Source organism: Gymnogyps californianus, chromosome 2 (assembly GCF_018139145.2).
Source record: "Gymnogyps californianus isolate 813 chromosome 2, ASM1813914v2, whole genome shotgun sequence".
NCBI lineage: Eukaryota > Metazoa > Chordata > Aves > Accipitriformes > Cathartidae > Gymnogyps > Gymnogyps californianus.
Window position 1 is genome coordinate 52,358,323 of NC_059472.1, and position 27,060 is coordinate 52,385,382.

Genomic DNA, 27,060 nt, shown 5'->3' on the forward strand with positions numbered 1-27,060 from the left:
TTTATATTTATTATTCAACCACCACCCTGAGCTTGCCTTGTGATTGCTTCATCCTTCATGATGCAGGTTTGGAGCTTCAGAAATTCCACTTATTTGGGGGAGGGAACCCTGTTCAAAAGGCAAAAAACTGTGGGGTGTTTTTTGGTGGTGGGGGTTTTTGGGTTGGTGTTTTTGTTGGGTTTTTTTTTTTTTTTTTCCGTTGAACAGCCTGTGCATCCCATGAAGCTAGCTGTCCATAAATCTCCCTGGGTAACCTGCCAAGGCCTATAGAACAATGGAATAGTAAGGACAAATTACACGCAAATGATCGTATGTCCTTTGAAGGTCACAGAGCTGGAAAGTATAGATAAATAGAAGTAGGTGATGTGGTAATTTCAAGAAGTTCCTCTATGTTGAGCTTGCTGTATCAGAAATGTCAGCAATTTCAAAACTGTGGCTGGAGCACACTAAAGACTACCTTCCAGATCGCCAGTCACGTTGACTGTTAGCTTGCCAAGCAATACAAGGGATAATTATGACCTGCTTTAGTCTCCTATCACATACCCAGAGGGGAAATAATATAGTAAGATGATTAAACATATCTTACTTAAATACATACATTGTTATAGGAAATTTAGAGCAATAGAAAAGGCCTATGGTCAGGTCATTCTCCAGACCCAGATTAGGTTTTGGATTGCTTTTCTGCTTTCCTTTATGTGTAACTGGCTACCTCTACAAGCTCAAAAACTCTTGCTTGAATAATTTCTTAATCAAAAAAAAGTCATATGTTGTAGTTCTGTAATTTATGAATCTGAAAAATAGCATAAAAACTGTTATGAGTAGATAATGACTAGTGGGAAGAGGGAAGGATTGCGGAAAAAATGGGTTTGCTTTACAGATTGGCACATACTATCATTTCCATAGCTTTTTAGCAATGCTGAAATTCTGCAATTCTTTTTAAATGCTGATTTTGCTTGGGAAAGCAGCAGCTGACATAATGAAGTGTAAAATTACATTGACTTGTATGTCTGGGATAAGTTGCAACTAAAATGCTGTAATAATAAAGTCTAGACATGCAAATTACAGTTGGTGTGTTCTGGTATACTGATGTTGGCACTTGTTTACTGTAAGCAAGGTGCCTATCTACAGGAATAGCTATACTTTGAATAACAAATTCAGCCAAAGGTTTCTACTGTTAGGAAAAGTAATGCCTACAATCTCAACTGTGCAAACAGATATTCCAGGGAAAAAAAATAATTGTTATTAAACTTTCAGCAAGCATCAGCTTTACCATCCAGAAAAAAATCATCCGTGTGCTGCTATGTTCACTACAGCTCCACTTTTTCCGTCTCTTGCCTTCTTGTTTTGCTTAGCTTTTACCCTTGTCGCTAATGATTCCTCTTACAGGAACATTTTGCTTACGCTCATCTAATACAGCACCAGAGTGTCATGAAGAGATGCGAATGTGTAAGCTACAAAGAGCTAGCATAAATCAACCTGGCTTCCTTCGTATTGGTGAAGCTGTAGTTTTACACGCTGTTTGACAAATTGAGAAGTCTACATTCTTACATGATCGGTTTTTGTTGATTTGCCTCCACCTTCTTTCCATTTTCTATTACTGTATGAGGTTGAAAGTTCATTAACATTGGTAGAATGCAAAAATCTGCTCTTTTTCATTCCCTCTTCAAGCCTCCCTGTTCCTGCTGAAGGAAACAGGAAAAGAAAACAGTAAGAGTAGCTAACTGTAGCAAAACAGCCTGGGTAATAAGAAAATGATACGGCCTCTCCCACAAGCGGGATTTCGCAGCAGCCACCGAGGCTGTAGCCAGAAGCAAGTCAGGAATCGTGCAGTGAGAGGAGGGGCGGCAGGTGCTGAGCTTCCCTCTCAGCTGGTGAACTCTACTGGGAATTCTTTATGTACTAGTTACAAACATAAAAAATGCAAAGAGAGTTTTGTTCTTTTTCCTTCCCCTAGATGTACATTCATAGTGACCCAGAATGCAAAAAGTCTGAAAACTGCTGAAATGGAACAGGTAACACTGAAATGGGGGATACCGTGTATGTTACTTTAAACATCTCGTGGATCGCTACGTTTTTCTTTACCCTGCCATTACATTTTCTGTATCATCTGTTGTTAGAAGTCACACCTTACCTTATTGACACTGCATTTTTCAGTTTGTAGTTGCTGTGAGATAGGGATCCAACATAGCAGTGGCTTTCAGCTTGGGAGTGCCTGGGCTGTGCCATATCCCAGGCCCCTAAGTCAGCTCTAGGAGCCGCTACTGCACAGGGCAGCCATGATGATCTCCCTTTGAGCCTCGCTCAGCCCTGCGCCGTGCTGGGGAGATCGCGCACACCAGAGTTTTGTTCAAGTATCTTGTTGCTGTTCCTCATTTTCTGGCTGCTCATGTGGGGACAGTCAAGATTTGCAGTGCAGGAACGTGGAAAGCTTACCTTTATCATGAAAAAGAACTTTTCTTTAAACATGTAACGCACTGTAACGTATCAGGACACCGGCAAATCAGACCTAAAGCACTAAAACTCAAAGTAATTGTAGTTTTAATATGCATGGCAATGACCTGTAAGACAAGAGTTAATAATGTGATTTGATCCTACCTGTGCTGTGAATAGACGCTCATCAAAATGTTTAAAGCCTGATACATAGAAAGGTTCCCAAGAACATTATGTTCCCCATAGAAAATAAAATGTAGGTTAATAAATGCACCTGTCAATATGTTGGATGAGGATAACACATCTTGCCCAAAGAACAAGAAATGTAAATGCAGTATTTTAATTCCCAAGACTGATTATTTAAAATGAAGACTACCTTCTTTGTTCTATTGCAGGCATCACAAAGGTGCCTAAAGCATGCCTTGCAAAGGGGCTCGCCTTGCTTCCCCACGCCTTTCACTGTATCGCAGCACCTGCTTGTACCGTCTGAGGGTACACCTACTACTTGTGCTCCTCAGAACTGAGCCACGGGAGATTTCATAGAGTAAAAGCCTTTTGTACAGATCTGGACTTGCCCTGACCCATCTTTCAGCATTAAGAAATCCTGCCAGGCCTGTTGGCCTGCACGCAGTATTGTGCTAACGACACAGCCCCAGCTTTTGGATCCAAGCTGCTTGCATCCGGCCAGCTCAGGATAGGCAGCAGCCGTGCTCGGGTGGCCTGGCAAAAGGCCACAGAGACACAGCCGGGGCAGGCAGTTCCACTGTCCCTGTGCCCCCGCGACCCAGCCCGGGGTTCCCTCAGGGCTTGTCTTTACTAAGAAAAAAAGATGTAGCTAATAATGTTCAACCAATCTTTTAAAATTTTAATGTTGTCACGGTAATCTGTACTTCATATTTACACATCAGGTTGCACTCTTTGTCGCTATACTCCTTATGTCAGTTTGTGTAAGGTTCAAGGAAACCAGCATCTATTGATCCCCTCCTTACGGAAAAAGGCACAAAGCTGTTATGGCAGGAAGAGGCCTACACGATCTCGGAGGTAAGAGGAGGGAGGTAGCGGTTCTTCACCTTGCGGAGGTGGGGAAGAGTTTTCCTGCAAATACAAACCCCGATTCTTCTCTTTCAGCACAGCACCCTCTAGTGCCTTTGCCAAATGCTGGAAACGCATCGTCTGTGGTTGCCGGAGACCTGATCCTCGAAGGGTTACTCTGAAGGGGAGAATGCGTTCAGTGCAGCTTCAGACTGTAGAGCATTCAATTTAAATTTAGGACTCACGACTAAATGGCCTCTATATAGGTCACTGTCGGTATTAAGAACGAATGGCTAGACTGGAGATATCCTGCACTTAGATGCACAGGCAGACAGCTGGGATCTGCTCTCACTTGAATAGATGGTCTGCAGGATCGCACCCTGGAACTGGATTAAAGCTTTTCTAGAAAGCTCCTTTAAGCAAGTCAAAGTTAACAGAAGATTCATCACCCTTGCTGGTAAACTTTAACAATGCTTACATCACCTTAGTGACTGGAAACTCCATCTCCATTCAAGATCCAGCTTAATTTCAGCATGCCACCCATTGGAGCTTCTCTGTGAAATGTAATCCTTGTTCCCCAAAACTTTCTTTTCACATCTAGGAGCCTACACTGGACAATAAAATCAACTTTTGTTCTCCTCCTCAACAAACTGAAAAGACTGAAATTGCTAAGCCTTCCATTTTAAGGCTTACTTTCAAGCCCTGGATTATTTTTATGGCCATCTCCTAGATTCTTCTTCGACTTCCTTGGAATTGAAAATCACATTTGGTGAGCAGCATGTTTATCAAGGAAAGGTCCTTCGTGTTTTGGCTATCACTTCTATAGCAAAAGCAGGGCCTTTTGGGCAAAACCACACCTTTTGGGCAAACCGCCAGAACGTCTACAAGCCCACCTCAGCTCTTCAGCACGTCGCCCTCTACGTGGTTACCGCCTGCCTGCCGCACCGAGGCCCCGTTCTGCGGACCGGGCTCTTTCCAGACTCCCACCCGGACACCTTAGGCGGTGGCTCTGCGCCCGGTGTCCGCACAGCAGGTTTTTATCAGACCTGGCACCGTGCCAGCTGCTAATGTTAGGTCGGTTATACGTTCCCGGGTTAGAGGGAAGCCCGGTTATCCCGTCACGGTTTTTCGTGCGCCCCTCTCTCCCGAGAAACTACCGTTGTCCGTGGACAGCCCACGGCCGGAGCAGTTTCTCTTCTCCGGTCTGAAGGGCAGCGCCTGCCTGCCTGCCTGCCTGCCTGCCTGCCTGCCTGCCTGCCTCCCTCCTCCAGCCGGGCGCCCTACCCTGCACCCGGGCCAGCCGCTTGCGGCCCTTGCTCCACCGAGCAGCCATAACCGGCCGCGCCGCGCGAGCGCCGCCCCGCCCCGCCCCGCCCCGCCCCGCCCCGCCGCCCTCCGGCCGCGCGGCGCCCGCCGCCCCGCCCTTCCGGCGCTGCGCGCGCAGCCCGCCCAGCTTCCGGAGAGCGAGCCCCGCTTGCAGCGTCATCCTGAGGGGCCGGTTTGAATGAGACCCCGAGGGAGGGAGGGACGCGCCGGAGCCTCTGCCGCCGCCACCGCCGCCATCGCCCGCCCGCTCCCTCCCCGCTAACGCCGCTCCCCTCCAACGCCGCTCCCCGCCGCCCTTTCACTTCCCCGCCGCCACCGCGCCCTCCCAGGACACGGCGCGCCGCCCGCCCCCTCCGCCATGCCGCTCTTCTCAGGTGAGCCGGCCCTGCCGCCCGCGCCTGGCCCGGCCCGGCCCGCGGCCGTCCGCAGCGTGGGGCCGGGGGGCAGCGCCTGCGGCGGCGGGTGCCGTTGCCTCCGCGACCAGCCCTCTTCGGCGGCCCCGCCGCCCCCAGCCAGGCCCTTCCCGCCGCCGCGCGGGGGGAGGCGGGCGGTGTCTCCCGAGGGGGCAGCGGGAGGCTCCGGGGGCGGCCCCGCCGTCCTGCCGCCGGCGCTCGGCACGTGTCCGCCGCGCCGCCGAGCCCGGCCGCGGGCGGCACCGGGAGCTCCCCGGGAGGCGGCCTGGCCGCCTGAGGAGGAAGTGTTGGCCTGGCGCGACTGGGGCGAGGGGAGGGCTCTGTCGATGGCCGGGAGGGCCCTTTCGGCAAGGCTCGGTCGTGCGAGCGGGTGTCATACGCGTATCGCGTCCGATCGTGCCTCGGTATTGCCCTTCGTTGGTTTATTTTTGTTTTGCACTAAGATAAGCGCTGCTGTCTGTCAAGTGAGCCATAATTCTGCATCCGCGCCTCCAAATTTCTTTAGGTCCATCTGCCTCTGCTCTTTTAAATGTGTTATTTCCTAGTTAAAACCAGAGGAGTTAAAATTTCCTTAAATTGTGTCGCATCCCCCTCACCCTCCTTGCCATAAAGGAGAGTTTCTAGTGAAGACTGCAAAACCTCTAGTGATGCTTCTAGGACCAGTTACTGGCTTGTTTATGTTTCACAGGTGTGGCCTCTTGGGGCTTTTTAGTACGTGAGGAACAGATTGTAGAAGGCCTCAGTACACAATTGTGTCCCTCCTTCTCTGCTTTTTTAATTGCGGTTGGCAAACTGGGATCCTGATGTCAGTATAACGGGACTTTTCCTGAACTCTGACACATCTGTATAACTGTATTTTCTGTTCAGTGGGGCAAATACATCCTTCTTTTTTCTTAGTTTCCATTGTTTTCAAATTAACAATTTTCTCTTTTGTTTTGGAAACTTTTGGTGGCATTTCGGTTGCGATCTCTGAAGAGAAGATGCTCATGCTCTTCAGGTTCCTCCTCTTGAGTGCTGAATTGTCAAAACCGGTGACACTACAGATTAATAATTGCTAACTCTTCTGCGTACTTAGTGGTGGATGCATGACTGTTCAAAAATGCAAAACTTAAAAGACTGTGCAGCTGACTTGATCAGTGACTGAGTGGGTTGTCTTCCCGGAAAATGGGAAAAGACTGGTGCTTGGTAGGTCTTAAATATGCAAAATAATAAATGTGTTTTTTAAAAAAATCAGAAGGTTGGGCAAATCAGAAGGTACGTTCTGCTAGAAATACTGAAAAGCCGGTCATTTGAGTTGCTTTGTAGGCTAATTTAGGCTAAGTTTTGGTTATTCTTCCTTATTACCCATCACAAGCGCTGAACCTTCTTGGAAGGTTTTTTTAAATCCTGACTTAAGAGTTTTGTGTTGAAAAAAACCTGGAGTTGCTGTAGTATATTTTACTTAAAACCGAAGCATGGGTAGAAGGAAGGATATGGCTTTCTTAAAGTATGGTATTTCAGCCACGTACTGTGCACATAGGATATTACTTTGTGCTATATTTCACAGATTTTCAGCAAAACTGCAGCTTGCTAAGGTAGCCTTGTGTACCTGTGACAGTGATTGGAAGTGATCAGAGATGTGTAACCGTTCTTTAGAAACGCGCTGTTTATTCCAGGCATTTTTGTCTGCTCTTGGTTAGTACTAGCGTTACCGAAGTGAAGTTAACATGCCTTTGTGGTGTTCTGCCTAACGTTTCTGCTGGTGGTCCCATTTCAGCATCAAGAGTTACGCTTTGCGTGACCAAATTTCACTTCACTTCTTAGTTCCAGTCCTGCACCTTTACTGGGGTCAGGGCTTCTGGAGCTGCAACCTGTGCTAGGCTGTTGTCCGTATTTGCACACAAGTACATTGTTTGTGTGAATGCTGTCAAAACTGAGGAGGGTAGCAGTGACGGGTAGTTGTAAATGGCACTGTGAGGTTAACCTTCCATTGAAAGGAAGCAGGAGGTGTGCTATTTTATGGGTCTTGTCTTGACGCACACTTAACCTCCTCACGTAGCTCCACGTGAATGATACTGGTACCCAAAACTACTATGGCTGTCAAACAGTTGCTTTGCTTTTAAAGAACATGGTATTGTTTGCTGTTGAAGGAGAACGGAAATGCTGTGGAAAACTGAACTGGAATTGCACGTCTGAACTTCCTTCAGGAATTTGTTTGCAATGAACAGTGCCAAGAGAGTGAGGGAGTTGCTTTCGAGCTGCTTTTGTGAGGATTTGCCCAAAGAATTTCTGATGCTGTTATACACATTTATTGCTTGCAAAGTTTCTCGGTATATATGTTGCTTACAATTGTTTTGTAGGATATTTTTAGATTTGTTGGAAATAGTATGTTCTGATGGCTGAGACATCTTGTAGAAAAGGTGTCCTTTAGGTTGATTATTGACAAGTTTTAGAGTTAAAAACTGAATGTTTTGAGATGGTATGAAGTCTGGAATTCAAAATACTGGGTTAATCTTGGTAATTACATTCTTGTATATTAGGAAATAATCTAGTTTCAAAACATTTTGTTTGCAGTTAACGTGAAATGGGGAAAAGAGAAATTCGATGGCGTGGAGCTTAACACTGATGAACCTCCGATGGTCTTCAAAGCCCAGTTGTTTGCACTGACTGGAGTTCAGCCAGCTAGACAGAAGGTTATGGTTAAAGGAGGAACTCTGAAGGTAGAAATCCATGGGTTTTTATATTATTTCTAACTTTATTACATTATAACATAATGAGCAATGACCATATTTCCAAGTGTTCCTCCAGAAGATCTTTCATTGTATGTATTAAACTGACTACAGTTTTCAGAAATAATTCTGTATGATTCATTGCCTGCTACTAGAAAATACTGGCAAAAGTTTGTTGCTAAATGGTTGGGAGGTACACTGCTGTTTTAAAACACTTCTTCACTCTTTTATACCAAACACTACTCTGGTGGTTTTTTTTCCTGTTCCTTTTTAATGTTCAGAATCTGAATGCAACTTTTTGCTTTTTAGCTAGTTTAAGAAAAGTTTCTCTGGCACTTCTTTGCTGGAGGCTTATTGGTGTAATGTGATATAGGCAACTTTCCTACAAAAAGTTGTTCAACACTGCTTAGATGTAAACAACAGATGAAGAACCTTACTGAAAAGACGACTTGGCTGCTTTTTATTTTAGTCAGACGAGGCTTGATGATGTGTAAATAGTTAATATTGTGGAATCTTGGATGAAACACAATTGTATATTTAGAAATATATGATTAATGTTAAAGAATACTTGCTAGTCTTTTGCTGCAAGATAATTGACTTGTCTTTTATGTCATTTCAAATACAGGATGATGACTGGGGAAACCTAAAAATAAAGAATGTAAGTTCTGAGGAATAACTAAATTTTACTAGTTTGATTTTTATTTTGGCATTTAAAGAAAGATTTAAAGTTCTTGCTGTTGCTGTTTGAATGGGTAGCTCTTTCTTAAAAATCGGACCTTGATGAAAAATCATTTTATAGTTGTCATACCTAAGCATTCTTATAAAGTTCTCACCACTGATTTGTAAAAAAACTTTTTTGGCATCAGTAGGGAAATTACACCATCTTCCTGAAGTACTTGGGAGCATATATTTCTTTCTTTCTTACAAGACATGTTCTGAGTCAGACCAGTGGTCCTTCTATGTTGTCTGTCTCTGACCATAATAATAAGCGATGTTATTTAGAGAGAGCTTGTGAACCTGGGCACTTTCTGTGGTCCGTTGTGTTTGTACATCCCCAGCATGGAAAATCGTTGCGTTACAAATGCTGAAGTTACAGCTCTGCCTATTTCCTTTTTTACCAACCTGCTGAAATTTATTCTCCTGTACTAAATAGCTGCTGTTTAAAAACTAAGCCATTAGTAACGGTTATTTGTACCTTTGACTAGTTCAAAAAGAAAACAAAAAGTGAATGTATTTGTGTTTCTTACCTATATAATATTGTAACAGGGAATCCCAAAGATTTTTGTTTGGGTCATTTTCGGTCATTTTGGGTCATTTTTTTGGTAATTTTCGTTTCTGTAGGTATCTTGTAAAATCTGTTTGGTACAGGTTTTACTCCAGCTCTTCACTGAGCAGATTGAATTAGGTAGCATTACTCTTACCCTTGTAATTAGTTCTCAAGCATCTATTAGCAGCCTATAGCTGCAGCTATTGTAGCAAAGGCATTCAGCAAAAACCCCAGTACATAATATTCTTGTTCTTTTCTGCGTACTGTTACGCTAATAGCTGCCTTTATTAATTTTAATAATGTTATATAGAAGTCCTAGGGATTTGTTTACCTTGTCAAAGCAGTTTCTTTCCATTCAGTTGTCCATCCTTTTCCTTAGCACTGTATTTTTCAAGGCTCCAGATAGCCATTTTCTCCCCCTTTGATAGATCTTATTGTGTAGATGTGCTCCTGTTGAATGCTGAAAAACTCCTTTTCCTTATGGTAGTCCAGCAAGCATGGTAGCTTGATTGCTTTTTCCCCCCCCCCCCTTGAATGTTAGTCCTCGTGCCTAAACTGACAGGGTCGTTTTGGTTATTTTTCACTTTTCAATTAGTTTAATGTCCTCAGAACTTGCCAGACCGAAGGATGGCACTTCCCTTTCGTGCTTGCTTTTCAGGTTAAAAAAACCAATTCCGAACTCAGAGCTGTGGTCTTCGTTATTACCCACATTGTCTGAAGTGTTTCCCCAGATTCTAGGCTAAAGATGAGAGATGTTTTTTTGTTGTTTAGAGAATTCTGAATTTGAGAACTTGAGAGACTGTCGATTGAGAAGCTCAAATGTTGCAGCTTCTTTCCAATTGGAATTTAGCTGCTCAGTTATCCTTAGTTGCAAGGTATTGTCTAAGATTTAAGGCAAAGAGGAATATTTGCACTGAAGTGTTGAAGATGCTTGGTCCCTGGTGGTCCATCAGGAAGGGAGCTTTTCTGAACACTTCACATTGGGGTATTCCATGAATGTTAAATTTAGTCCCGATTGGAATCTTGCGTTGTCAGCTGCTGGCAAGCTCACCAGGCTCAGTGGAAACGTCTACCACAGATAATGCTGTGGAATTGTTCTCAATAAGTACTTTCTAGATAATGAGAAAGTTAAAGTATACCCTTGAGAAACAACAGTGCAGTATTGGTTCTGTAAACTAAGAGAAAGATTGTGTTTATTTTTGTGGAAATAGCTGAAATATGTCAAGAGTTTAATGATGTTATATATTTTTTCTTTAAGCGGAAATAACTGCCCTTAAATATTTATTACTATTTTTACTGTGTTTCAAGGGGATGACCTTATTAATGATGGGTTCTGCAGATGCACTTCCGGAAGAGCCAATTGCTCGACCCGTCTTTGTAGAAGACATGACAGAGGAGCAGTTGGCTTCAGCTGTAAGCGTATTTCAAACTTTGGTTTCTTGTAAACCTTTGAAAAATGGCAAGTTTTTAATACTTGCAGTTGCTTAAAAGTGGATTTTGAAACTGTAATGTCTGTTTAGCATTTATAGCTTCTCAAAGAAATGCAGGTTCATGTTGATGATCCAACTGGTAGCAGTGATGAGAAGTTTGGAATTTAATTTAAAAGTCATGTAACTAGTGCTGGTTTTTCTTTGAGTAGGCAGCTTAGTAAATTTTCTAAGACTAGCATTGCTGATGTTTTTAAAGACAGAGTTGTATTGCCCTTGCTGTATTAGTGTCCTGAACTTTGCCTGAATAAGGGCTCTTAGATGTGCAAAATTGTTTCCTGCCTTCTTCATATCTGTGAAGGGAAACTAGAGTTTGTTTGGGATGGGGTGTGTTTGGGGTTTTGTTTGTCCTTGTTCGTAGTATTAGGTAAATTTTTTTCTTTCTGAAAAATGAAAACAAGTTTGACATTAGTGGAATAGATTATATGTTTTCCTTCATGGGAGTAAAGTCTGGAAGAGAGTAATTAATGTATTTTTTTTAATGAAGTAACTTCTGTTTGAGTTGTTTCCTTTTTTACAATGTGAAAGGCTTAATTTTCTCATCAGTCATTTGAACTAGGAGCTCTTTGTCATACTTGAGTTGCATGACTGTTGTCAACTGCGCATGCAGAATGGGAATACTTTTATGCATGTCTGTATGAAAACAGATCTGTATTTCAGGACCGGTTTTGTGCTTTGGTATTTAATGCTTTCCATGGCATCAGAAGGTGAAGGATATTTATGTATTTTTGAGACTAACCCTATACACAGACTTTGAGATAACTGAGAGGCAAACAAGGAGATGATTCAGTATCATAACATTTTGAAAAAGCTGGTCACGTTGCATTTCTCTGATTCAAATTTTGTTATACATCAAAATTCAATTGTCTGTACTGTATGAATTCATTAAAAATGGAATACACAGCTAAATGAATTCTTTCTTCCTAAAATAATTAAGTGGTATTGGTATGCAGTACTATTTCAGTTTCATTAAACTGTGCGCTCTTCCCTGACAACTACTCAAATATGCAGGATTAAAAAAAAAAAAAAAAAAAAGAAAAATGCTATTATATTGTGATTTATAGTTGTTTCTGAAACCGGTTAGTTTAATTATTAGTTGGCCTTCTCATTTGTCAAAACTTTAGAAATTCACAAGTTGTCTGAAAGGATCAAATTAATGATCTGTTGCAGACTTCTGGAGAGGAGTTCAATGCTTTTGTTTCTAACTATGAACTTCATCACATTCAGAGTTTTACTGAAAACTGATTTTAATTAAAACATCAGTGATTTGTACAAATGTATTCATGTGGAAATTTCATGGAAATAGAATTTTAAGGTCGAAACTTGAATGAGATTATAATTGAACTTTCTGAATGACTGCCTGCTTGAAGAATATGTTCATTAAACTAAACATGCACAGAAAAAAACCCAAAGCATTCCTGAATGTCCTCTAAAAGCACCAAATGGTGAAATGATTAATAGAATCAGAAAATAGATCTGGAAAACTTCACAAAGTTTGATGGAATATTCCAGGTTTTACACATCTCTGATCATTCCTTTTCTTAGAAGTTGATGTCAAATTATAGCCTTTATACAAAAATGGTTGCATGTCTCTCAGACCTTCAAGCACCCTTGTAAATTTTTTGGTAGATGGAATTACCATGTGGATTGACAAACCTTGGCAACACTTGCTACATGAATGCTACGGTTCAGTGTATCCGCTCAGTGCCAGAAGTGAAAGAGGCCCTTAAAAGGTAGGATTTAGTACAAAAATACCATGACTAAAATGTTTTCTTTAGCTTAGGAAATAGATGTTTTGTGGAACAGTTGTCTTAATACTGGTATGGATTATCATAACAATCTGTTATTCTTTAAATCTATTCAAGATTAACATAATGATCGATTAAAGTTTATCCTATGGCTGTGTTAGTCTGTACTTTTTAAAGAACTTAAGACTATGTGTTTGTTGGAACTGGCTTTTAGTGGAGAGAATGTGTTTTGCCTAGCTAAAAAATAGTTCCTATCAAGACTTGTTTAAGATGTTTAAACAAGCTACTGAACTCCTAACCCTGTTTTCTGGTGTTTGTATGGTCTTGTTCTGTATGAAAGAATGGTATGGGAGTCCTGTTCCTTTGAGGAATATTTTGTTTCCAATGGCTTTATTGCACAATATGTTTTCAGCTATGAAATTCTGATGTTAGCAACGTTTGGTACTTGGAGGTACAGCAGGAAGCTCTGAGATAGGACCATGGGTGTTACTGTGGTGGCAAACTGGAATAAGCTGGAGTTACTGTCGTGTGGATGTGTAGGGAACAGAAGTCGTGCCCTTATGGAATTTGTTTCATTCGTTCTGATTGTAAAATAACTTTTCTGATTTTTTTTTTTTTTTTTTTTTTTTTGTTATTCTGGACTGAAATGTGAAAACGGCCAATTTTTTTGGTGAGAATCTACGAGAAACTTGAAAATTAACAATATCGGAGGAGAAAAAGAGTACATAGCAATGTGAGCCTGAATTTGTCCTCCAGATGGATTATAATGAAAAAATCATCAGTATTTAAAAAATGTGAGGATTAGGTAGAGCATTGCCATCTTAGGGTTAACTTAATTCCTGTAAAATACACTGCTTTCTTGATACCTTGGTACCCAACTGGATATTCTAGATTACTGTAAACACTAGTTATTTAAGTACTTAAAAATTTTTCTTCATTCTCTTAGCAGGTGAACCTTAATTATTTAGCACTGAGAACTACTTGTGAAGTACAGAAACTCCTGTTTTAAAGCTTTTTCTTGTTTTTCAGTGTTGTCATTTTAGGAAAGTCTGTTTGTTTCCATGTAAAGGACTCTGAGTTACTGCACTGAATCAGAGTATTTGACAAATTTAACATACGAAATGTCAAAATGTACCCTATAAAACTGGCAGACTGCAATACAAGATGTGGCCTTATTGTCTGTGGGAAGTTAGATTCACAGGCAGCCGCTCTGTTTTCCCCTGGAGACTTAGCCTTTATTTGGTCTTCCCTGCTTCATGACAGCATGGAAGGGTATATGGCAGTGGGAGAGAGGTGAAAGGACTCCCATGGGAAAGCTTACTGTTACGGCTTCATTTCTCACCATCTGCTCTGTTGATCTCTGCAAGGGTACTCCCTATTTTGTAGCACGTCGGGGAAAATTTCCTGCTCATCATCTAGCAATGGACAGAATTTTTAAAGTTCAGTCTGAGATTAAAGAATGCATGATACCCTCCTTTTGCTTGAAGGCTTATATGCTTTGAGGAGGCCATCTGTTCCTCATGCAGGTGGTAAATTAAGAAATCATTCAAAGAAGAGTGGTGAGTTCAAGTAATACAGGTGGACTCAGTGTAGGAAATATCTCCCCAAGAAAAATGTCTCACCTCTCTCACTGGTTTGCTTCTGCTGTGAAGGGAGGAAGCAAGCCTGCCCTCCATCTCCGCATTTTATCTGCCATCTATCCTTGAAGGTGTTTTTTTCTGTGTATCTGAAGAAGCTGTGGCAAACACTTCAGAAATGGGGTAGCTTCTATTCAGACTTCTTCTCAGTTTCTTTAAAAATAGATTGAGTCTTTGAGGCAAATGGATTAGGGAAGCAGCAGTGATGTATCCAGACTTCTCAGTCTGCTTTTATTTATTGTCTCAAGGATGCCAGTTTTCCTTTGCTTCCATGCAGTGCTTGCAAAATAGCTGAGACCTTGAGGTGAGTGTGAGTAAATCTTATCTTCAGTTATTTCTGTTTTGGTGATTGATTTCTTTTGATACATTTAAATAAATCTAGCTGCTGCCTGCTTTATGATTTAAAAACCTGACTGCTCTTCTTGATTGTGTTCAATTGCATACAAATTATTTTTCTTCTCTTTTAGGTATGGTGGTGCCTTAAGAGCTTCAGGAGAAATGGCCTCTGCTCAGTACATTACTGCAGGTTGGTGTTTAGAGTAGAACACAGGGTTTTAGGCTAGTGTGTGATTTCCTGCTAACTGCAGATGAAAATTGCAATTAGAGCTCTGCGTATTTTTCTTTAGCGCATATGCCTTAGGAATTTCAGATCTGCTAGCACTGGAGGATTCGTTTTGCTCTGTCGTTAATATCTTTAAAGGTTATTTTGACTGTGGCTGCAAAGCATACATCTCTGCATATTACCTAGCTGCATGCTAGGAAAAACATATTCAAGTGTGATCTAGGCTTAGATAGAAATCATTCTTACCTCTTAACTGTTTTGCATGTAGGCATAAAGTAATTGGAACTTCCTAAAGCAGATTCCACCCATCTGTTGATTTGATCATTTTGTGTAGAAATATTTTAGTGTACAGTTCTTTGTTTCACTTAATGGTAGGCTAACGCCGTACTCCTAGCATATGTATTTCATTGGTATTTTTTAATGTGATTTATTGGCTAAGCATTATTGTTAAGGTGGTAGCTGATGCTTTATCAGTGGTCTTAGCCTTTACCTTAAAGATCCAAATTTCATAACTGAAGTAGAAAGTAGTGTCTTCAGAAGGAAAGTTACTCTTTGTCGTGGTGATCTGGGTGCTCACAATGTGGGAGCTCACGATGGCCCCGTATCTCCAAGTTCTAACTAGAATTCTAGTTAGACCCCTTACACTTGAACAAGGGTACTACTTGTCCACTTTTTCTTTTTTTACTCTATTTCATTGCCCCACTAAGATGCTGGGCCAGGACACTGGGATTTCTACCAGTCCATTTAAGGAAAAACAAAACAATATAAGGAAGGAAAGGTCCAGTTTGTGGGTATGCCTGCTGATCGAATTTTGGGGTGGTAAGTTCAATGGTTACTCTATACAACCATGCCTGCCCCTCCCCTTTTAGCTGCCTTCATGTCCCTTGTTTTCTTTTTAAGGTGACAGCTCTGCTTTTTAGGAATCTTAATAGTTTAAGTAATTCGTAGGTAATTCTTTGGTGCTGAGCTGGTCAGGAACTCCTGCATGACACTTATGGCATTTTTTTAAATTGCTGTGTCATATCAGTTGTCCCTCTTATCAAGGTCAGTGAAGATATTTCTTAGAGAGGAAGCAACTGACTTTGGCTCCTTGTAATCTTGCCTATATTCACTTATTCAAGAGTATAATTCATTAGTCTCTCCACTTGTAAATTAGTGACCATGCAGACCGTTGCCTACCTCACAGGGTTGTTGTGAGGATTAACAGGTGTCTCTGAAGCGATTTGTGGATTTAAAATGCTGTAACCTGGGTAGATAAGACATACATAGTAGTGTGCCTGGAGCAAAAAAGAAAGCCATGTGTATTGTCATGCAATCAGTAGCATTCATTGAATTGCACGTAGTTATGAACTGTCTGCACGTATGCATACACATACTTGTTTTCCTGGGTCTTAAATTAAGCATGAATATTTTCTAGATATTTCAGTTGGGAAAAATGAAAGTTTTTTCCCAGTAGCTGGTGAAACTTAAGCTGCTCTAGAGGATAGATTGTGAATGCCTTCTGGTTTCTCTAGGTGTAGTCCTCTTGTGAAAACATTGTTCCTCAGATGTGTTTCAAATGAAATCTTAACTGCTCAAAAATGTTTTTTTTTTCTCTTAGCAGCCAGGAAAGACAAGGCACTATGTGCCAAACTCTCAGAATTGTCATCTTTACGCTTGCAAAGTCATGTTCACAAGTGAGATCTCAGGTGCACCTGTTATGCCACCTGGAAAATTTGGTCCTGCTTTGGAAAGATCAAATTGGACACTGTTAAATGATCAGTCTTTAAATGTTGCTGCTGTTTTGCTATTCTTTTTAAATTTCCTGCCATGTTTGAATTGTTTTTCCACTTCTCAAAGCATTCACTTACTTTTTCTTCAAGCTCTTAGAGACTTGTTTGATTCCATGGATAAAACTTCCTCCAGTATCCCACCTATCATTCTCCTGCAGTTTTTACATATGGCCTTCCCACAGTTTGCAGAGAAAGGCGATCAAGGCCAGTATCTTCAACAGGTAAAGACCGATTATTAGCTTATTGTTTGAAAATTCTATAGGATATTGGAAGTTGAGAAGAATATTTTAAAAACTTTTCTTCTCCTGTGAAAATAATTTATCCCAGTAAAGTGTTTGCTTTTGTATCGTGTAGAAAAGTTGAATGTAATATCAAGTGCTAGCTCTGAAAACGTATGGTGGAATAGGGAGAAATTCATAGTTAAGGAATCCTTACATTTGGTTTTATAGTGTAAAGATTGATGGGTTTAATATTACTAAATCATAACGCTACTAGTCAAATTTAATGTTCTGTTCCCTTCCTAGGATGCCAATGAGTGCTGGGTGCAGATGATGAGGGTACTACAGCAGAAGCTGGAAGGCATAGAAAGTGATACAGTTATGGAGGTAATTGTAGTCTTACTCTAACCAGAGTTAGGATTTATAATACTGTACTTGTGGTTCACGTATTTTTTGCGAAGGATTATCTGTTTTGTGAGTTCTTTAACATGTGTCTATAGTCCAGTAAGTGAAATTGCTTTCTGATGCATCTGATCAGCATAACGCTACCTATGTCATGTCAGCTATGCTATGGAGTGTACTATAGGCATGCTCTCCCTTTGGGCTTTGTAAGGCATGTGTTGGACCAGGGTGGTGGTGACTGTGAGTGTGCAGCAGCTGGCCCTGATAACCTGTGAATTTAGCACATAACTTTTTTCCTGAAAAAAGTGCGCTCCAGCATTCTTAGCTATGAGAATGCTATTTCAAACAGACAACTAGCTTAATCAGCCTGTTAAGAAATTACTTAAAGTTTTTCCCAAGACTTTACCAGACCGACTCTCTTCTTTCTCTGTAAACTGTTTTCTGGAGAGTCTTGGCAGTGGCAAAAATCTGATAGACTACTCTAAAATTTAAGACAGATTTAAGTTGGGGGGCAGGGAGGTGACTTTTTGATTGAAGTCTTGCTTGCTAGTGTGCTTTGAGGTGGCTTTAACAGCATGCTATAAATGCATTTGTTTTGAAACTTTTATACTGCATAAGGAGATTGACTGACTAGGAGAAAATGCACCTATAGAAAGGTGAAGGAATAGGCTTTAAAGAATTTAAACAAATGGGGTTATTTTGTCTGTAAAGAAGGCTATCTTTACATGCTATTTAAAATTACATCATAAGAGAATTTGTTTTACAGACAGACTCTGGAGCTGCAGCAGCATCTTCTAAAAAGAAGAGTTTAATTGATCAGTTCTTCAGCATTGAATTTGAAACAGCGTATCCTAAAGACGAAGGCAAGACAAAGAATGATAATAATTTCACACTTTAGCAGTTGAGTGCAGGGAGGATGAAAAGCATTGTTCAGAATAGTATAGAAAATAAAAGTGTGTGTTGGGGAAGAGAGGGAATGATGTGTTGCAGGGGTACATAGAAGTTAAAGTTAAGATTGGATATACTTTGAGAGAGAGGATGATGTGGGGAGGAAGAATGATAATGGAAATTTACAGAAAAAACCCACTGAATTTAAATACCAGATTTCCTCCCCAGAGAAGATTGCCAGTTATCTACTTTAAGGATGCTGACTTGTTTTATCCAAATAAAAGTAATTATCGTCCTAAATAACCTTTTTTTGGCTTGTAAGGGAGTGTTGCTGATATACTTGGCGTACTAAACGTGCACAAAAGATAGCTTGATTGATTTCTTAAGAAATAAATTAGATGCACACTATTAGATAAGTAAGAAACTAGTGCAGCTGACAATTTTCTGGTAGCTTTTTTAAAGCAAGAACAAAAAGTATATGACCACATGGGGCACACATCTCCTGCCAAGTATTAATCTTTTGCCACTTCTCCATCCCAAAATCCTGGCCATCATGAAACTGACCACCACTTTTAGAAAGAATTATACTGTGTTTTTTGCTCGTCTGAAATAAGGAAATATCCCCCTAGACGAGGTACTGTATCTCATAGCTTGGTAGTAATGAAGAGTAAAGGCCTTTTTTAAGGTAAGAGTCACGCATCTCTCTCCCTGTATTGTGATGTTTGTTATCCCTGAAATAGCTGGGAGGAGCAGAATGAGTAGTGAAGAGGAATGATGCATCGGTCAATGGCAGGAGGAAGAGACTTGGTAGAAAAGTCATGTTGCAAGCCTTCAGAGTGTGATTATGGCAGCATTTGTAGAATAGATGCATTCAGAGCAGTCAGAAAAATACCTAGTTAGAAGGAAGTGTATGAGAGAAAAGGATTGGGGTAGAAGTATGAAAAAGAAGAGGTTGGACGGAATGATTAGAAGAATGTGTAGAAAATAATGAAGAACTGGACTTCAGCGAAGAGGACAGATACAAGGCAGGGAAAGGAGGCTGTGCATGTTGAAAGAAATGGGAAGTCTGGCCAGCAGCAGGAATAGAAGAACTTTATTGTAAACAACAATGGAGCATAATGTTGCAGGAGGGCTTCATAACTTGGTATTGGCAGCCAGTTAGTATGATCTGTGTCCTGGAGGTTGGGTGGTAGAGGGGAGAAGAAAGAAAAAAGCAGGCCTCACAAGCTTAAATGGTGATTTTACTTTTTTTGGTATGCTGTCTGCCTCAGCTACCACTTGTCATTAGACATGAAGGAACATATTGGTTAGAAGGAAGGGCTGTTTCAAATCTTTTTTATGCTACAAGAAGTAAAAATACTGTTGATGCACAAGCACAGGATTATGTTAAATTACCGTGCTGTTCAGCATGTTGTTTTCACTAGAGCAGTTCAGCTCTTGGTGCATGATGGTTTTCCTTAATTTTGTGAAGCATGAAATGTACAGAAGCTGAAGAAGAGGAAGTAACTAAAGGAAAGGAGAATCTGCTTCAGCTTAGCTGCTTTATCAATCAAGAAGTGAAATATCTGTTTACAGGACTAAAATTGGTAAGCCATTACAACTTCTATTTAATGGAAATTCTAAATGATCTGTGTTTTTAATCTATGACTTGGAATTGACATCTGCTGTCCAAGGTTTACAAACTTCCAAGATTTTTGTTGGTGTTCAATGGAAAGATAGCAGTGAAAATGAATTGCGTGTTAATGTAAAGCAGACTTCAATAGAGCATTTTCTTGACCCTGACGTTGTCTTGCCCATGCAGGTAACCAAGTGCAAGCCAATTTTAAAATGGGGTGGCATTTTGGTTGCTAAGAAAAAAAACAGATGATGGAACAATTAAATTTAATTTTGCAGATTTTTTGAAGAGGGTATTTTCCATAACACAACATCATCTTTAAACTGTTTATTTAAGTAGAACTTCTTAAAGTAGTCTGTGCTTTTTTTATGTGTATTTCTAAGTTTTCAGGGTTTTTTGGAGAATCTGAAGGAGCAAGGAGAGGAGCTACTACAAAACCTTTGTAGTAACTGCTCTTGCAGACTATTTGTATAAGAGCAGGGATGGAAGCAGTGATCTGGTTTGTACAGGACTGGACCAAGTTGCATGGTTCTCAGATAATCTTTGTATCTGCTTTTTCTTTTTTGACAGAATTTAGAAGGAAAATTAAGAGAAAATAGTTAATGCTCACAAATTAAAAAGATTATGAAAAAAGAAACCTCACTTTCAGGCCAAAAAAGGTCTTCTAGAATTCTTATGCTGGATTGCCTGTAGCAAGAGAGCCACAACACTAACAACCAGGCCAGTCTTTCCTTGAATGCAGAAAGGTCCCTGGAAGCAGAATATCACCACCTGTCTCCTTATATGCAGCTCTGTTTGCTTTAGACTGAGATTTGAGAAACGTGCAAATATTCCTGTCACAAGAAACTTAAGATTTTCTTTAGTTGTGTTCCAAGCATGATGTCCTGGTTTCGGCTAGGACAGAGTTAATTTTCTTCCTAGTAGCTGGTATAGTGCTGTGTTTTGGATTTAGTAGGAAAAAGAATGTTGATAACACACTGATGTTTTTAGTTGTTGCTAAGTAGTGTTTATACTAAGTCAAGGCTTTTTCAGCTTCTTGTGCCCAGCCAGCAAGAAGGCTGGAGGGCACAAGAAGCTGGGAGGGGACACAGCCAGGACAGCTGACCCAAACTGGCCAAAGAGCTATTCCATACCATATGACATCATGCCCAGTATATAAACTGGGGAGTTAACTGGGAGGGGGGATCGCGGCTCGGGAACTAACTGGGCATCGGTCAACGAGTGGTGAGCAATTGCATTGTGCACCACTTGCTTTGTATAGTTTAATTCTTTTAGTATTGCTATTGTCATATTATTATTATTATCATTATCATTGTTTTTCATTCCTTTCTGTCCTATTAAACTGTCTTTACTCAGCTCACGAGGTTTTTTTTTCCTGATTCTCTCCCCATCCCAGGGGTGGGGGGCAGTGAGCGAGTGGCTGCGTGGTGCTTAGCTGCCGGCTGGGGCTAAACCACGACACATGACATGACACATTCGTAACCAAATCCAGTTGCAAGTTCTACTTCTGTAGAATAAAGTTTTCTGCAGAGAGAAACTTAGTGTTGTCAGGGCTCAGGAATGAGCCTGTAGCTGAACAAATGAATGGGCATGGTCTTTCTGCCCAGGAATCTCAAAATTCTTTGTGTCGTAATGGCTGATAGCAACAGAAGAGATTGGCAGAACAAGATTTAGTTTATGGTTTGTTTATCCGTGCTGTGCTTTTCTTTAAGCTGTGTTTCATGATGAACGTATATGTTACTACCTCTTTTTTTTTTTTTTTTTTTTTTTTTTAAACAGCGTCTTCAAGAGGAAATCACCAAACTCTCTCCAACACTGCAGAGAAATGCACTCTATATCAAATCTGTGAGTGGTACTTTTGTTGCTCTCTTTATGATTCTTTGAACTGTTGTCAATTTTCTGTCCCAGAACACAAAGTGACTGCTGCAACAGCATGTTATTTATGTTTATGCAGCATCTGAATATCCACTACTGTCCTGGTTTTGGCTATGATAGAGTTAATTTTCCTCTTAGTAGCTGGTACAGTGCTGTGTTTTGGATTTAGTGTGAGAATAATGTTGATAACACGCTGATGTTTTAGTTGTTGCTAAGTAGCGCTTATCCTAAGTTAAGGACTTTTCGGTTTCCCATGCTCTGCCAGCAAGCAGGCGTGCAAGAAGCTGGGAGGGAGCAGAGCCAGGACAGCTGACCCGAACTAGCCAAAGGGCTATTCCATACCATAGAACATCATGCCCAATATATAAATGGGGGGGCAGTTGGCCAGGGATCGCTGCTTGGGCATTGGTCAGCGGGTAGTGAGCAACTGCATTGTGCATCACTTGTCGTTTCTTGGTTTGTATTTCTCTTTTTTTTGTTATATTCCTTTTCATTACTATTATTATTATATCATTCTTAGTTAGTAGTATATTTTATTTTACTGTAGTTATTAAACTGTTCTTATCTCAACCCACGAGTTTTACGTTTTTTCTTTCCTTCCTCCCCGTCCCACTGGGAGAGGGCAGGGAGAAGCGGCTGTGTGGTGCTTAGTTGCTGTCTGGGGTTAAACCACGACAACTACCAAGAAATTTAAGACTAGTTGAAAATTATTTCTTTGAGTACACTGCTATACAGAGGTTCAAAATAAGAGGCCTTGTTATATTCCTATGTGTTTGTGTACAAATATGTTCCCAGAATAGCCTGTAATTTAGGATGAGCAGTGGTTAAGGTATAAAAGTTCTGTGAATATCTAAAGTAATAGCTTTTTCTAAATTTTTTTTTAGTCTAAAATTAGTCGCTTGCCAGCGTACCTGACTATTCAGATGGTTAGATTTTTTTACAAAGAGAAAGAATCTGTGAATGCCAAAGTTCTTAAGGTGAGTAAGTTTTCTGCATATTGAAGTTTAATTCCTCTTTATGCTTTTCAATGAGTTTTTATTATAGGTAGACGACTAATACTTGAAGGCTATTTACTAAATTGTTTGCTTTTAAATTGCATTTTAAAATATTAACAGTGCCATTTCTTTGCTTAACTACAAAGTAGCTTGGTTCCCGGTTGTGATGGTGTGTGGCAAACTATACTGCCAAAATAGACTGGGGGAGGAGGTAAGGGACAGAATTGAATTTGCTCCAATACTGTTAGGATGGTTTTTGGTCTCTTTTCACCAGTGGTTCAGAGGAGGATGTTTAATTAAGGAGAGGACCATGTTTTCAGTCACTGGACAGTGTTCTAAAGTTGATGAGAAATGTTTATGCTAGCAAACACTTCCTGTATTAGTTATTTTAATTGTCTGGCTTTCTGATTGACAAATGCAAGAACCAGCTGCAAACAGCTAAATGTTCCAGTTTTGCTTTCTGTTGGCCTTGGCTGATAGACCTCCTTGGCTGCCCAGGGAGCATCACGGTAGATGATACCTGTTCCTTACAAGACAAGCAAGGGAATAAAGATTGAAGGCACATATTAACTATTTTAGAAGATTGTTTGGATAACACAAAGTGACATTTTTGCAAGTGTACAGTCATTCTACATGCATTTTTTTTCCTTAGGCCTGCATAGGTATCTCTGTAGTATAAAAGTATGACAGCTGATAATAAAGAATCTAAATATTTATACTGAATGTAGTAATTCATGATGGTTTGTTTATACTGAATCAGACGTTCTTCTGTGAAAGTATTGTAGCCCTTTAGGTAAGTACTGTCAGCAACTTTTCAGTAGATCAAGTTGTCATAAATGTGATGAGAGTTGCATTTAATTGGACTTCGTGTTGTCTTCCCATGGGAGAACGCTTTAATGTGGAGTACGAAATTATGCTACTAATCTTCATGCTTTTTACTTCCTAGGATGTTAAATTTCCTCTTATGTTGGATGTGTATGAGCTGTGTACGCCAGACCTTCAGGAAAAAATGGTTTCTTATCGATCAAAATTCAAAGATCTAGAAGACAAAAAAGTAAATCAACAGCCAAAGAATGTAAGTCTTCTAGTGATTTCATGGACGTTTTGATTAAATAAGTCATACATCTGAAATTGAGGTACCAATAAGGACTAGAGAAAACTTGACTTCCTTAAATCTATTGTTTTCTTATTTAACATTTAAACTCCTTGGTATTGAGCTTTAGATTTTCTTGTGTATTTTCACGAAAATACAATATCTGCTTTGGTATGACTGCTTGATGAGAAATGTTAAATGCTGTAGACAAACATGTTGCTTATATTTTTATTTCAAAATGTATTAAAATGTAGTGCTTCTGCTTACCAGTGTTATGCCTAAAGGTTTTCTGTGAATTACACAAGATTATTCTCTTCAAACGTTATTGCTTGCTGGCAGGTCACTTGTTCAGTGGAGTATAGGTAGCTATTTCCTGCTCACCAACTGGAAAGAGTTGTACAAGGGAGTACTACATGTCTGACTGATAAAATTTAGAGTATACGTACTGGTGAGCTAAAAGACCGTACTCTAAAAACTTGGTAAATGGTTTCATCTCCTACCCTGTCTGCATATTCTAAAACTGACTTGCCTTTCTTTAATGAAGAAAAAAGTAAATGAGCTAAAACCGTAGTGTTTTAGCCAATTTTTTTAAAGCTTGCTACTCTTTTTCTGGCCTAACTCCTGGCAGTTTCATTTAAACATTTGAATAAGGCTTGCATCTCTTTTTACACAGTTAGGAGCAAGGAAAGGTTTTGAAACAGAATGTATTGGCACTTAGAGTCTGTCTCTGGTATTTTCTTGTTGCCACTTCTGCTGCTAGCAAGTCCCTAACAAGGAATAAAACCTTCCATTGCAGAATTGTTTTTGTGCTCCAAACCTGTAAATCTGGTGGGTAAACAGTCTAGGCAATATGTGCTAAAATGGTTATATATTTGCTTTAAAAATGGTCTTGTTTAGATTAGGCTTTTGGATGTCCAGCTAGAAATATGGTAATGGAACTTGTTTGAAGTTGAAAAAAAAATTTTAGGCTTAGAAACATCTCGAGTGGAGAGTTGGTATTTGATATGATTGTGCTAAAGCTTTCTCAAAACCATTCCACATTAATTCAGCATATTCTGTTCTTTAGTCTAGTAAAAGTGATGGTGCACAGAAAGAAGTTAAATACGAACCATTTTCTTTTCCTGATGGTGAGTACAGGGGAGTAAATCTATTTTAAAGTAACTTTCTATTTACTCATGTTTAAGTAGACCTGATGGTAGGAATATTTTGAGAACCCTGGTTATTTCTAATGCCTCTGAAAATTAATCTTCAGAAAATGACAGAAATTTAAGGAATGGAAAGATTAGGCAAGTCAAAATGCTGTTGAGATAGTCCAAGACATAATTGTCATCCATCTGACAAGTTGATGATACATAGAAGACACGTGCATCAGAAGACATTTGCATGTGGTGTGCAGTTGTTTTGTACGCTTCCTTGTCAGTGGATGGTAGAAAGCCAAAATCAAAACGAAAACTTGGACAAACTAAATTGGACTTTTAAAACTGCTGTGGTGGTGCTAGTGTTGCCTAATTTTGGGGGGCTTGGAGCTTGAATGTCCTAAGCGTTCACCCTCCTGTTGAGGACACTGTGCAGAAATTATTCTGGAGGTCTTGTTTACCCAAATTGTTACCACTCGGTGCTTCCTGAGGTTTGTGTGTGATGCACTACATGAGAAATGGTGGGGGGCGTTGACTAGCTCGAGAGCACAGTGAAAACAGGATATTCTGGAGTGCTGAGAAATGCAGTTAAGATGCATTGGGGACTGTAACACCCTTCTTGCTATGTTCGGAATTAGCCAGTTTTTTCCATTGAAAAACTAAATAGCGTAATTGAACTAACTGCTGTTGATGTACTGCACCTGAGTATTCTCGGCAGCGACGCTGTACGCCCATGCTCAGCACGTCAGTCCTTGCAGTTTCATGGCTCGCCCTGAATGCCGACAGCAGCTGGTGTTTGAAGGAAGAATTGGCCGAACCTGTCCAGAAGGTTCACTGGCCATACATCATCGTTTTAATGCTTTAAGCTTACTGCATTTGCATTACATCCAGGATACATATTTATGTCATGAAAATGGACAACATTCTCAGTTTCCTGAGGGGCTGTCCTGGCTGAAAGGCACTGCTTTAGTTCACAATGATTTAGAACCGTGCTGTAAATGGGGTTTTACACAGCTACAGTGCTGCAGTGTGGCTAACGCATCTTTGGTCTGCGTGCTGTTAAAAATGCTAAAACTGTTCGTCTAAGACTCATGTAACTTTTTTTTTCCCCTCTTCCTTCAGATATTGGTTCTAATAATTGCGGCTATTATGACCTGCAGGCAGTGCTAACACATCAAGGCAGATCAAGTTCCTCTGGGCATTACGTGTCTTGGGTTAAAAGGAAACAAGGTAAAAAAAAAAAAAATTATGGCACTGTTAACCACCCTTCACAGCTTCTTTCATTTAAGGGGCTGTTAAGCATGCCTAGATTTTATGTACCTAAATTACAAATAATCCTCTTGTTTTTCTTGCAGATGAATGGATTAAATTTGATGATGACAAAGTCAGCATTGTTACACCTGAAGATATTTTGAGGTTATCTGGGGGTGGAGACTGGCATATAGCTTATGTTCTACTCTACGGGCCTCGCAGAATTGAAGTAATTGAAGACGAAGCTGAACAGTAGTCTTCAGTTTTAGTCATTCTGCCTAGGTGTGAAATAAATGTTGATTACTGATCACTTCTTTAACCCCAGAGCTTTAGCAAGTGGATAAATAATTTGTTCAAACCTTTTCATGTGAAGAGGGATATTGTTTCAAAACTGATCCATGTACCAATTAGTCACTACTGGACTGGACTGCCCACTGTGGTGGTGACAATACTTAAAATAGCTTTAATGTCTTGCAGAAGATAATTTTTTTTTTAAATGAGCCTCTCCCCCCCACCCCCCCCTCCCTCTCTAATGTCATCAAGTATTTATTACACACCTATTCTCACATTTGTTACTCTTGCATGGTTTATACCACAGTTCAGTAGCTGTCCATCCTTTGCCTTACCTGGCAGTTTTGTTAGGAAGGTAGAAGAGAAACTGTTGCCTTGTTGCGTAACTCAGTGCTGCTGCCCATAGCCAACAACTGTGGCTACAATCAAGTATTTGTCCAGCCTGACCTGCTGATTCAGTCTGTTCCGTTGCTGGCATCTCATGACTTCAAAATAAATTGTGATCAACAATGTGTCTCCATTAAAAAAAAGTTCATGTCTTGGTAGCGTAGTTAGTATGTGTTTGTTTTCACTTCTTGGGCCACCACTGATGAATGTCTTGAAGCAGTCATGTAATAAAGCCACTTTTTTTTAAGCTGTAGGGATTTATCTCCTGTCCTGTTGCTCTTTACTCAGTACATAAGTCTAGTATGGTGGCTGCAAAACTGGGCTTTGCTTACTTACAGTAACTTCTGTTCCTTCCCCACAGGAATACAGCAGCTGTATGCTAGTGAGAGGCCGCAGTAAAAAAGTATTTCGTTGTTGGCTACAGCCAGAAAAGAAAGCAGTAGGCCATCAACAGCACTCAGCCCTCTGTGTAGAGGATCTGATTTTTAATGTGTCCCAGTCCCTTCTGGGAGAGCTAGTCCATATTC

At 40.4% G+C, this 27,060-nt stretch overlaps 1 protein-coding gene across 2 annotated transcripts; it reads left to right on the top strand.

Moving 5' to 3' along the window:
• Nucleotides 1–4,971: 4,971 nt before the first annotated feature.
• On the top strand, nt 4,972–26,786 carry USP14 (ubiquitin specific peptidase 14). Of its 2 annotated transcripts, XM_050891844.1 has the most exons (16): nt 4,972–5,162; nt 7,755–7,900; nt 8,535–8,567; nt 10,485–10,589; nt 12,293–12,396; nt 14,516–14,574; nt 16,473–16,603; nt 16,907–16,987; nt 17,769–17,848; nt 19,362–19,476; nt 21,285–21,350; nt 22,265–22,357; nt 23,322–23,450; nt 24,535–24,595; nt 25,727–25,834; nt 25,960–26,786. In XM_050891844.1, the coding sequence occupies exons 1-16, from the start codon at nt 5,147–5,149 to the stop codon at nt 26,109–26,111; spliced, it is 1,479 nt and encodes a 492-aa protein (XP_050747801.1). In that variant the 5' UTR covers nt 4,972–5,146; the 3' UTR covers nt 26,112–26,786. The 2 variants fall into 2 exon arrangements, with proteins under 2 accessions (XP_050747801.1, XP_050747802.1); XM_050891845.1 differs by lacking the exon at nt 10,485–10,589.
• The last annotated feature ends 274 nt before the right edge of the window (nt 26,787–27,060 follow it).

What these genes read in the sequence shown, in the direction of transcription:
- USP14 (XM_050891844.1), top strand. An exon ending in GAAACCTAAAAATAAAGAAT is followed by an intron (nt 8,568 to 10,484) that starts GTAAGTTCTGAG and finishes CTGTGTTTCAAG; the next exon opens with GGGATGACCTTATTAATGAT. An exon ending in ATGCACTCTATATCAAATCT is followed by an intron (nt 21,351 to 22,264) that starts GTGAGTGGTACT and finishes ATTTTTTTTTAG; the next exon opens with TCTAAAATTAGTCGCTTGCC.